The following is a 12,665-nucleotide window of genomic DNA, read 5'->3' on the forward strand; positions in this document are numbered from 1 at the left end:
GAGCGGCGGACTCGTGAGCTGCCGGCCGTGCGTGTCGGGGAGGGCGCGAGGCGCTTCTCCTCAGCTGCGGCGAGCGGGATGGCGGCCTCGGGCGGGCGCTGAGCGGAGCGGGACGGAGCCAGCCGCCGCCGCCGCCTAGAGGGGGAACCATGCCGTCGGGAAGGGAGCCGGGTGCCCCTCGGCTGCGGGATCCGAGGGGGGCGACCGCCCCGCCAGCCGCCAGCAGCGCCTGAGCCTCGGGGCCGCGCTGCCCCCGCGCATCGCCATGGACGAGCGCTCCAACAGGTGGCTGCTGCCGCCGCTGCTGGCCCTGCTCTTCCTCCTCATCGTCTACCAGTACGTGTCGCCCGCCTGCCCCGGCGCCGCCTGCTCCCGCCGCCCGCCGGCCTCCGCCGCCCGCCGCGGGGAGGGCCCGGCGGAGCGGGAGGAGGAGGAGGAGGTGGCGGGCGCCGCGCAGGAGGAGGAGGAGGAGGAGGAAGAGGCAGCGGCGGCGGCGGTGGCAGCGCTGCCGCGGCTGGTGGCCAAGTTCCCCTTCGCGCGTGGGGAGCTGTGCCGGCGGGGGGGGGTTGCCATTTCAGCCTGGAGAAAAGGAGGCTGAGGGGAGACCTTATCGCGCTCTACAACTACCTGAAAGGAGGGTGTAGAGAGGTGGGGGTTGGTCTCTCCTCCCAAGTCACGGTCAACAGGACCAGGGAAAATGGCCTCAAGTTGCGCCAGGGGAGGCTCAGGTTGGATATTAGGAAAAATTTTTACACTGGAAGGGTTATCAAGCATTGGAATGGGCTGCCCAGGGAAGTGGTTGAGGCACCATCCCTGGAGGTGTTCGAAAGACGTGTTGACATGGTGCTGGGGGACATGGTTCAGTGATGTGGGTTTGTTTTTTTTGTCAGAGTTAGGTTGATGGTTGGACTAGGTGATCTTGAAGGTTCCTTCCAACCTAGATGATCCTATGATTTGCTGTCCCCTGCTGACAGCACGGGCTGAGTATAATTCTTGTGTGTTTTATATCGGTACTGGGATCAATATTGGTTCTGTAGTGTTATTAATGTTAATTATCTAGTGTTATTCTATTAAATCCTGTCGTGGTTTTGACCGGATTGACCAATCAGAATGACAGATGGCTTCTCCCTCCCCCCCTCTAAAAAAGGAGAGGAAGAGATGGAGAGATTTATGAAACCCCTTAGGTTTCCTTGGTTTTTTCCCTCATTCCCCTCCCTGGGATCGGGATTCCTCAAACCGCAAGGGTCGTTGACCCGTGCCGCAGTCAGCGGCGTCCGTGTAGTTATATATATTATATAATAATATATATTATATTATATAATAATATATATATAATATATATAAGACCGACACTCTGGGGTTACAAACACAGGCTTGAAACCGCAAACGCTACGAGATCCACACCACACCCGGCCCTCCCCAAGCAAAAATAAGGAGATTATAAGGCGCAACATCCGCCTGGAGCAGCCCTGCTACTGCCGGGCCGGGCAGAAGAAGTGCGCCTGTCACCGCCCGGGCGGCGATAAGGACACCTGGCTCTTCTCCCGCTTCTCCACCGGCTGGAGCTGCGGGCTGCACGCCGACTGGACCGAGCTCACCAGCTGCGTGCCCGCCGCCATGGAGCGCCGGGGCTGCGCCGGCAACCGCACCCTCAGGTCAGTGCCCGGGGACGGGGGGTGAGGGGTAGGGGAGGACGCCTACCCACCCGTGCTGGAAGGTCTCCCCTGCGGGGCTTCATTTCCACCCGATCCCACCTTTCCCGACCCTGTAACGGGTCCGGCAATTTGGCAAGAATCGTCCGCTGCCGTCGTTATTAAGAAATATACACTGTGTGTGTGAATAAAGGGGGCTTATCTGCCCGAGGAGGTTGAAGTTGGGGCTGTGCCTCTCCCGGTGTGTTACCTGTCGTGCGTTCAGCTTCGCCCCAGATTTGTGCTTGATGCCGGGCAGCGCGTACGTGGCTGCCTTTCCTACAGGGCTTAGCGCGGGAGAAACTTGTGTTAGGGCAAGTTTCCCCTCTCTATTTGGCCTTTGGAAACTTGCTTTTAACAAAACGCTGCGCTCTTCTGCACGGGGAGAGTGCCGCCGCAGAATCTAATGGATCGCTGCAGCTGCCGAGTGGTGCAGCTAGAGGAGTTTGAAGTGTCCGTGAGCCCTTTAAACTCTTTTCCCTTCTTATTGGCAGGTAGACCGGTTCTCCGCTTCGCGTGGCGTGCTGGTCGCTTGCTGTGTGTGCAGGCTGAAAGTCAGGAGGCGATGTGTGCCAGGCTCTCTGCGAGGAACCTTGTACTAGCAAAAAATTGCAGTGTTAATGGTCTTTGGATGATCTGAGGACAGTGGAAAACTTATAAATTTTGTGTGCGTGCTGCCTCTCTGCATGTTACCTCGTATTGCACTTTTCCTGGGTTGTGCAAGAGGACTTTTCTGGTTTCAAAATGGAAAAATTGTCAGATGGTTGATTTCTCTCGATACGAGATAGCTCTTGGTGATTCAGTAGGTTTTGTTTTGTTTTTTTTTTTCTGATTTGTATGCCATTAAATCAGGCTAATATTAGATTCTGTCTTTATTTGGATGATAGATTTTGAACATTTGTAGTAGGGAGTTATGAGCTGAATTTAATGATTGTGACTTCAACATCTGGAAAATATTTAGGAAAAAACTTGTTTGTTTTTTTTTTTTTGTTACATAGTTACCCAGGTAACTTATTTTATCATCCATCTTAGTTTTATGAGTCTGCAAACTTTAAATTTTCAGTAGGGCGACTCACACATTGTGTTTTGTGTCTTGTCACTTAAAAACACATACAGTCCATGAGGTAGGTGGACTCATTTTCACAGGGCCTATTCATCAAGACAGTAGAGTTGATTACTATTGTTGTTGAACAATTCCAAGATTATTTGATGTGAACATTGAAGGCTCTCCCATACCGCAAAGCTAGTCACATTTGGCTTTACTCCAGTCAGGACAATTTTAATTTGTTGTTGGTGGCTGTGGACTGGCACTGTACTTGCAGAATACTGTTTAGGTATTTTGTACAATTTTGTGAAAAATGTTTAGCTAGACATAAAGTGTATGTATTTGTGTGCTAATGGAAGAGAAATGCTATGAATGTCTTCAAGGACAAACTGTACAGCTTTAAGGAATATTCAGTAAACTTGTAATGTAAACTAGGAAGGGGAGGGGGAAGAGTAATATTTGTAGAAATGTCTGAAAATAGGTAATCTGCCACTGAAGTCGTCTTTTCCCCTCTCTTGAGGAATATTAGTGGGTAAATAACTGAGCGTTAAATTGAATTGCAAAGATTAAAAATGGGCAGTAAAATTGGAGTAGTGGCTTCAGTACTTTTAAACAAAAACATGATTATATTAAGTAAATTTAAAACTTTGAGTTGAATTACAAAGTAGGTCACAGTGGTTATTTGGTGGATAATTAGTAATTATTTTGATTGAAGAAGGACGTATAGTGACATTTCACCATTATAGCTGAATCGTATTTTCTTAATTTTTTTTTTTTTTTTTTTTAGTTAATGAATGATTCGGTTAGTGTCAGATTGCACTTCTTGATTTATCTCTGTGTAAGTGAGGAAGGTGCTGTGAATAATTATTCAGTGCATAGTTCCAATACTTGTTCCTTTTTGTATTATATTCTGTGCTGGGCAGATCCCTTTTCATTTTTCCCTTTGTTTTTTCTTTATAATCATGTAGCTTGACTTCAGTTTTTCAAGGAGCTGTAAAATGAATCAGATAACCCTGAAGTACCGATTGTCTCTGCTCTGAATGTCTGTGCTTCTGGTAGAGTTGGAATCAAGCCTGAAATACTTTGCTGGAGGACTGTAATATTGCAGCATGTATCTAAATCTTTTTTTTTAATGTCTGAACGGAGAATTGAGAATGAAGAGACTGTATGCCTAAAATGGGCAAGAAACTAGCATAAGAGTAACGTGAAGCACAGTGATTATTTTTAAGTCATCCTTTAAAGCTTCTGAATGTATTTGAGGCATTAGACTTCCATGAATAGCTCAACTTTTCTCCCTTTCAGCTATGAAGTCAGAAAATTAGGCTAAATTGGTCAAATATCTGACAATGAATTTTCTTTGTGGCTAGGAGGGCAGTGGGACAAACCACATTATGAATTTTGTACCAAGGTTTGCTTTCTTGTGCTATATATTTGATGCAGTGGGGATGACGTTAAGTATATTTCAGATTTGTTTGTTTGTTTCTCCTCCTAGCAGGGTGTTAATAATATAATCCGTATATAATCTATATATGTAGCCTTCCTCTTACATCAGAGGGAATAAGTGATTTAGAATATAAATCTCTGCATTCTGAAGATTTGCTTCTTATAGGGCTGGTAATAGTGTAACAAGTAAAAATTAAATTAATGGTTCTTGGAGGCATTTTCTTTGCTATTTTGCTATAAGTTAGATGAAGTCCTACCGTTTAGTGCAGAGAAGAGTTAATGGAGAAGCTATAATGAGAATTCATGGGGGAAAGGGCTAGGTGGTAAAAGGAGGGAGTGGATGAGGTCCTAAGGGTCTTAAAAGGTGCGTGAAGCACTACCTCACCTCTCCCTGGGTTCTTTGTCTTTCACAGGCAGTGTTTTACTTCTGAAGTCTTATCAGGGTTTTGAAGAGACTTTGTCAGTTATTCCTGTTTCTGATGCTGGTGTTTTGCAGCCTCAGGTCCCAAGAGAACACGGGACAGAAATTGCTACTGTGCCCCAGCGACTTGAACTTTTTTAGGCTCAAGTGCCAGTTCTAATTTTCATGTCACTAGACCTTTACCTCTGTGTGACTTAATGGTATGAAGTGTCCCGTGCTCTTTTCCCAGCTTCAGTACTTCAGCATGAAAAGCTGTTTGTTGTCAATATATTGGATGCTATTGTGAAGTTGTAGAACTGTCTTATTTGTTAAGAATCAAAGTTATTCTTTTGAATGGCATCACTTTAAAAACAAGGTAACAACTTTAGACTTCATTTCTTCCAATATTTTCATATGTTTTAATTTTCAGGATGTGAGAAGTTCTGCAGAAATACCTGTTTACAGAGCCAGGCTATTAGTTTTTCATACTAATGTACAGCTTTCACTTTTACAGAAGTTGCTGTCTGGATAGTAAGGTTATTGAGAATGGCATGCAGCTGATGCATTTTTAAACTAAATTATTATTAGCGTAGTTTTCAGCTCAGCATTGCAAATAACTAGTACAATTAGAGCCTCGATACTTTTCCCATGAAGATGCAGTTAGGTTCACATGGTAGTTTTTGCATCAGTAGCATAGTCCCCCATATATTTAACAGGGGAGTTACTGCTATGCATTGTGGCTACAACTTGGATTATTTACTCTGCCTTACAAAAAAGGTGTTACAACAGAAAGTAACTGAGACTGATGAGGAATCTTTTTTTCCTCCTTTTTTTTTCTTGTTTTTTAAGTAACAGTCTTTTATTTCCTTGTGTATTTGCTCTGCCTTCTCTGGAAGTCACTGAAGTTGATGATGCTTCTGTTTAGCTCCACCTCTAGAACTTGGCTTTCCTTCAGAAGCACGGAGAAGCTGAGGCTATGGAGCCTTAGCTGACGTTCCTTGAGGAAAGAAAGGGAAGAGAAATGTTGTTAGATGTCTAACCTGAGATGCCAAGGAATAGTTGGTCTCAAGAGTGAGTGAGTGACATTAGGCTGCCTCTATAGACGGTGGGGAGAAATGAAATAATGCAGGCAGTCCTTTGGTGGATCTAAGACATGTCTGGGACCTCCTGAAGTGTCTTCTGGAGGGGTAGTTCTTCTTTTCACTGATTACGAGGGAAGCCTGGAATGGCTAATTGGCACTTGATGTCTAAAACTAGATGAGAAGAATTCCACATCTAATGTTGCACAGACATTGTCCAAACTGATTGTCTGCCTCTGTTAGGTTATGAGGTAAAGCTTGGTGTGTGATGTAGAGCTTGCTTTGCCTCTCTACTCTGCATGAGGGATTGAGAGGGGACTTTAGAAGTCCTAATCAAGGCACATTTTCTCCCTTGCTGGTGTGCCTGCAATATAATTAATAATTATTCATTATTATTTATTACAAGTTTGATTAAACTAGGAAGGTAATCCTTTAAACAACACACTTGAAAGAACACTGCATTGAAAATGTTGTCTAATTTTCTTATATGAAACAGTGAAATCAGTCTAATTGTGTAAACCCCATGAGCTTTATTATCAGTGCAGTTTAGTCTTCGAAACTATTGATTTTCATTAATTTGCTTCCATTATACTCTCCATTTCCTCACGTCTGTTTAACTTACTGTGTGCTCTGTTATTCTCTGGAAGTGTAAATCAGCAGTAAACCCATGAGTCATGGAATTGGGAGGGTTGAATAGAAATTATAAGTAGGATTCCTTTTTTCTTCTTATGCAGTCCTTTATTTGACTATTGAGTGGTTTTAAAACTCTAGCAATAACAATGTAAGATGGACTCCATTCTTTGCAGCCATGGTAACAACGATCATCATGAAAATTAAGACTACACTGAAGGTAGTGGGGAGAAGAAAATAAATAGTCACAAATGTTTAAACTCCAAAAAAAAAAAAAGAGTACAAATTCTCTACTATACCTTGGATTCTTCTACTGAAATGAATGTTAGAGCCAGTAAGCTCTATGTAGTTTGTTTTTTTCATAAATGTAAAGAACAAGGATTAAACAATTTCCTGAGGTCCTACTACTCACAGTGTGGGGTTTTTTTTTTCCTTCCCCGTCTCCAGTGTTGGATGCTTTAAAAGAACCTTTGCAATCTGCTCAAGGGTTTCATTGTCCTTACTATTGAAAGTGGTGTTGTCTCCCCCCAGTGCTTAGCGTGAATCTTATTAACTTCAATTTTAAACCCAGTGCATCTTCTGTCTTTTGAGAAACAGAGAACAAATTGATCCCCTTTCTTCTGCAAGGGGGCTTCTAGCCTACTAGCTACTTTGGTTCTTAGGAAGTCTTCTTTCAACCTTCCCTTCTTAAAATGTAACCAAATCCAGCTCATTCTGTATTTATTGTAGACTATTTTTAATATCCTCCTCTTTGAATTTGTATAAGTTGTTTTCCTGAAATATGATGCTTAGTGAAGGTGTAGTATTTTGTTTGTAAGTGTAGTACAAAGTGGAACATAAAAGATTACTTTGCTTCTTCTGAAAGTTGTGCATGTGGTTGTGTTCTGTGTATGTTTGCCTATTTTGCAGTTGCCTGACACTGACTGTTCAGCTTGGGAATTAGACGCTATTCATTTTGTTAAAGACTACTACTTGTATTTCCCATTGTCTTTTTACACGAGCTTTGTGCTCATCCCCACTGGATTTCATTTCTCTTCTGTTAGTTTCTTTAATTTGTAAAATTGATTTAAGTTTTAATTTTGTCCTTCCTAGCTTTTCATCATTGGCATATTTAATAAATTTGTTTTGTATTCAGCATCCATGTTGTTGATGCAAACATTGAATAGAATTAAATCCCATTGTAATAAACCTTTTGTTTGATATAACTCTCAGAATTGCTTTCTAGGGAGTTCTGCCCCTGCCATGTTATTTTTTTGCTAGACTGTGTTTTTTTTCCGGCTTATGACATAAATTGGAAATGTTGTTTAAAGGCATACTTTTATTTTTTTTAACGCATTCTACTGTTCCTGTTCAAGGTCAATTGCTATATTTTAGAGCAAAATTAGACTGAGACAATAATGCTGTCTGCTAATCTTTTCTCTATGTGTTTAAAGATAACTTCCCTTAGACCTTGTGGCAACATCTAGCAATTCTCCTTAACTACTTTTGGCACTGTATTTGTCTCCTGTGAGATTTCCCCTGCCCGGAGTAGCAAATGATTGATGGGGACAGAACTCTTCAGCACTGGTGTTGTCACCGCTCTGGAAAACTTTTGACCCAAAGATAAAGTCTTGTCTTCAGACTTTCGAAGTTGCAATATAAACCTTAGCAGATTGCCTTCCTGGTGACTGCAAAAATCACTAGAACTCATGTTTACTGTTAATTGCTGGTGATATAGCAGTGGTCAACACTAATTCAATTGGGAATTGATTATTCACCCATTGTTGTAATTTACAGATAACTGTGAAACTTAATAAGTTTTGAGATGGGGAGGTGCCTGTTACGAAAATGATGACCTGAGCAGCAGTTCTTCTAGTTGTCTGGAAGAGAACGTAGTGATTTTTCCCAACAAATTTGCTTACTCCTTTCATGCAGACCTTGCTGCTCTCTTTTTAATCTAGCTTGTTATATCATGTTGGGGTGGATTTTTGGCTGCTTCTGGTATTTCATTCTGGAAAATAGGCTGTCTAATAAAATCTTCTTTAAAATGAAGGAGCTATTCTCTTCTTTGTGCTGGAGCCAGGCAGAGAAGCCCTGGGGGAGAAAAAGAGAGTGGAAGTGTCAGTAGCATCTCCTAGGGCTGTACAATGTTATAAGACATAGCAGCTGTTGTAACTCTCATGTGTTATTAAGATGCTTTTTAATGTCTGTTAACTAACTGCCTGATTTAGAGTCATTTCCAATCCTCTTGAATATGGTAGCGCTTGAATTCTTACATAGCTTTGGGATATGTATTGGTTTGAGGTGGAATGGGAAAAGTTACTGTGTGAGTAGTAAAAGTTGCTGTGTAATACCGTTACACTGATAGAGATTAAATCTGTAGACCCAACCAATGGAAAAAGTAGGGATAAAATCTTGAGTTTACCCTTGATTTTTTTTTTTTTTTTTTTTTTGAGTACTGTGTGGCAATATAATGCCTTGATCAAAAAAAAAATTTGAGGCTTAGGGATAAAAACTTTGGTTTTTCCTTTTTTTTTTTTTTTTTTTTTTTTTTTGAGAGAATGCTTTGTGGAAGAAGAAAAAGAATCTCTGCCAGTTCAACTCTAGTGATCACAAAGAAGCTCAACAGAAGCCTAGAGCTGGCTGAACTGAATGGTTTCTCCCTTCTTGGCAATTTTCATGTGTTGCCTTCTAAGTCAGCAAGAGTAAAGCATTTCCTCCCAGAGTTTGGTGCGGCTATGGTAGTGATTTGAGCTAATAGCGTAAAGATTCTGCTGCTGTCTTTGCAGAACGAGACCTGATGAAAGAAAGGGAACCTGTGTTCTTTAATGTATTTAATACTGCATTCAACTTGTTGCCTGTGGAAGTATTTATAACCCAAACTTCTAGTGCTAAACTACATTGGATGTCTTAATGTTCCTGGTGGCCTCAGAGGGTAACCTAAAGGCCCTTCAAAGTTCTGGTATTGCTGAACAAGGTTTTCAACTTCTGTGTAGGAAGTTGACTGTACGAATTAAGGGTCTAATTTGGACTGCCTAAGTAATAAAACGATTCAGCCTTGAAAAAACTACTAAATGGGAGGGGGCGGGGGTAACAACAGAACTACTTTGGGGTCTTGTTCAAGGTGGCATGAGTTTCTTTCAGAACAAATTCTAGAGTGGCAAAATCAATAACTCTGCAAATACGGTCTATTATGTTATTAGTGCTTGACATCTCAATATATATTGACTAAAAAGTATAAAATGGGTTCTTGTAAGGATCAGGCCTTTTACCTTCAAGCTCTGACGACTTCAGTTCTGCTATGAAGCTTACTGTTAGGTAAGTAAGGTATAGTAAAGGTATAGTAAACTACTATAAAGATCTGGAGTTTGGCTCACAGCTTACAGTCATCATAGAAAAAAGCAGGGTGGAGGATTGCATTTTATTTAATGATTTAAACTTAATGTCTGAAGCCTCTTCTTTAAAAATCAGTCAACTGCTAGAAAATGGTTAATGTAAAGTGGATTTGAAATGTTGCATTAATAAAGTTATATGTCAGTTGTGAAAGTGTATTGGCTCTGAGTGTCTGTAAACTGATAGAGATGCTGAAAATGCTGGCTTAGTAGTGGGAAAACTTTGAATGCCATATGAAGAATAATGCTGGGATGGGGAAAGCAATGACCAGATGCAACTTCAATTTCCGAAGTCAAAATAGTGATGGATTGGTGAAACAATCAATGATATTCATAACTGACTTGGGAGTGTACTTTGCAACTCTGTGAAGGAAGTTGTCATTGATGAGAATGCTGGCCACATAGTTCCTGGTGGTGTTTGGTACTGGAATGATCCTCTTTAGGATGTTAGAGTATGTGGAGAAGCTGACCTCTCTGAGACCAGTTTGTGCAAACAAGTAAACTTGAAGTGAGCTGAGTGAAAGAAGGAGGCATACTTCACAAAACACTAATGAAAAGTATAATTTTTTTTCAAATTCTCATCTAAAGTCTCATAATGTCAATAAAGATTTCCATTTTTAAGACTGGAGCCTGTTACGCCTTTAAATGTATGTTAAACAATTTTAAAGGTAGTAAGGCAGGAAAAAGCTCATATTCTTTTTTTCTTTAACAAAGTAGCCTATTTCTAGCTTGTTTCTTGAGCTGGCTTTTGTTTAGCAAAGACATTTGTACATGTTTGTGTATTTTCACACTTGAAAGTAGCTACTTGTAATTTTTTACTTTATTTCTATGTGCCCTTGCACACGGGGCATGGTTGAGAACGTGGGAGTGGGTGGAATAACAACTGATAGTGTTTGCTTGGGGAACTCCTCAGAGTGAGAGGGGAAAGAAGAGAAGCAGCGTAGGGATAAGCTGTGAGCCCAAAGTGAGAGCAAAGTCTGGAAGACAGCAGAAGAGAGCAGGGAGCAGAAATAAAGCTGTGAGGTGAAGGAAGGATCAAAGTTGTGCAATTTGAAAGTTAATTTTTTCCAAATAAAACTTGGTTTAGGGTTTAAAGCTTTCCATATGTTCTTGCTTGCTGGAGAGAAAGATGTGGACACAATGAGAAACTTCAAGCACGAGCTAGTTTGAGCTTCTGTCCTATATAGGTCTTTTCTTTTTTTGGCAAAGGTTTCTCAAGTCAGATAAGTGTTGTAATAAGAGACCCAAATGTTAAATTAAGCATCTTCAGCTCCTACACTGTAAATCCCCAGTAGCACAGTTGTCATGTAATATTTTCATCCTTTAACTAGACCTTAATTTTTAGTGATGGGACTAGGGCCATTATTTTCCAAGAAGCTTCAAATGTGAGTGATTAATAACTTCTATAACTGCAAAAACTTTATGTTTTCATGCCAGAAAAGCCGCTGTCAGGCTAAAGCTATAGCTTTTCTGTTGCTGACTTAACAAGGTTCAGATGAGAAGAGTAACTTTATGAAATATTTTATGTTGTTCTCTACTACTAGTCATTTGGATTTATTATAGAATCATGTAGGTAGGAAGGGACTTCTTGCAGTTATTTAGTTCAAACCCCTGCTCAAAAGTCAGTCTAACTAAAGCAGATTGCTCTGGGCTTTGCCTAGAAGTTTTGACTAACTCCAAGGATGGAGATGCCAAGGTGTCTCTGAGTCACCTCTTCTACTGTTTGACCATGCTTCATGGGGAAAAGAGCTCTCTTCTCACCTAGCTGAAATGTCCCATTTTCTAATTTGTGTTAATTTCCTCCTGTCTTATTGTTGTGTGCATTCAGAGAGTCTGGTTATGACTTCTCTATACATTCCCACATGAAAATAACAGAGGAATAAGGCTTACCTGGTTTCCATCTTGTCTCCACGCTGAACAAACCTAGCTCACTTGTCCATTCCTTGTATGTCATATGTCCCAGGCCCTTTGTAATCTTGGCAGCCCTCTGCTGACAGTCCCCATTATACCAAGATCTAAACTGGACACATCACTCCAGATGCTGTCTCACCAGTGCTAAATCTGGGAGTGAGGGGAAATCACTTCCCCCAACCTGCTGACTAGCTCCTGCTAGCATAGCCCAGTACTTGGTTAGCCTGCTTCACTTGCAAAGAGCATATCAGAGGCTGTTATTCAATACAGTGTCCACCAGGAATCCCAGATCCTTTTCTGCAGAGCTGTGCCCTAGCCTCTTGGTGCCCAGCCTGTAGTCTTGTGTGTTTTTACTTCACCTCAGGTGCAAGTTTTTTCTTTTACTTAGAATCACAGAATGATTTGGGTTGGAAGGGACTGTAAAGATCTTTTAGTTCCACTCCTTTGCCATGGGTAGGGATACCTTCCACTAGGCTCGGTGCCTCAGTGGAAACCAGTGATGAGGGGCGTTCCTCAGGGGTCTGCACTGGGACCTAGTCTAGTGGGAGGTGTCCCTGCCCATGGCAGAGAGTTGGAACTAGATGATCTTTAAGGTCCCTTTCAACTCTAAGCATTCTATGATTCGTTGATCAGGTTGCTCAAAGCTCTATCCAGCCTGGCCTTGAACGCTTCCAGGGAGAGGACATCCACATCTTCTCTGCACAGCCTGTTCCAATGTCTCACCACCCTCACAGTAAACCACTTGCCGTGGTTGATCTTCATGAGATCCCCATCAACACAGTTCTGTTGCCTCTTGGGGTTGCTCTGAATATAAGCACTGCTAGCTGGAGTATTGATCTTTCTCTCCAATTTGGGATTGTCCATGAATCTGTTGAGGCCAGACTCTGTCCCATCATCCAAGTGTCATTAATACTGACCTTTAAATAGCACTGGCATTGCTGTCAGTTCTTGAGTGACACCACAAGTAGTCAACCACCAGCTGGGCTTTGTATCACTGTTTACCCCTGCTTGCAACCCAACAGACCTTTTTGCCGTATTGCCCTGTCACCTAGTCCATATCTCACTAGTGTGGCTGTCATGACACTATGGGACCAT

General features: G+C 41.9%; 1 protein-coding gene across 1 annotated transcript in view; it reads left to right on the forward strand.

The window, feature by feature from the left end:
• The first annotated feature begins 265 nt into the window (after positions 1-265).
• HS6ST3 (heparan sulfate 6-O-sulfotransferase 3) overlaps positions 266-12,665 on the forward strand; it is a 304,875-nt gene continuing 292,475 nt past the window's right edge. Inside the window, exons 1-2 of the mRNA XM_014955636.1 lie at positions 266-446; positions 1,373-1,655. Coding sequence (XP_014811122.1) covers positions 266-446; positions 1,373-1,655 — 464 coding nt within the window. The remainder of the gene's footprint in view (positions 447-1,372; positions 1,656-12,665) is intronic.

The sequence above is a fragment of the Calidris pugnax genome, unplaced genomic scaffold, assembly GCF_001431845.1.
Source record: "Calidris pugnax isolate Ruff unplaced genomic scaffold, ASM143184v1 scaffold274, whole genome shotgun sequence".
NCBI classification, from domain to species: domain Eukaryota; kingdom Metazoa; phylum Chordata; class Aves; order Charadriiformes; family Scolopacidae; genus Calidris; species Calidris pugnax.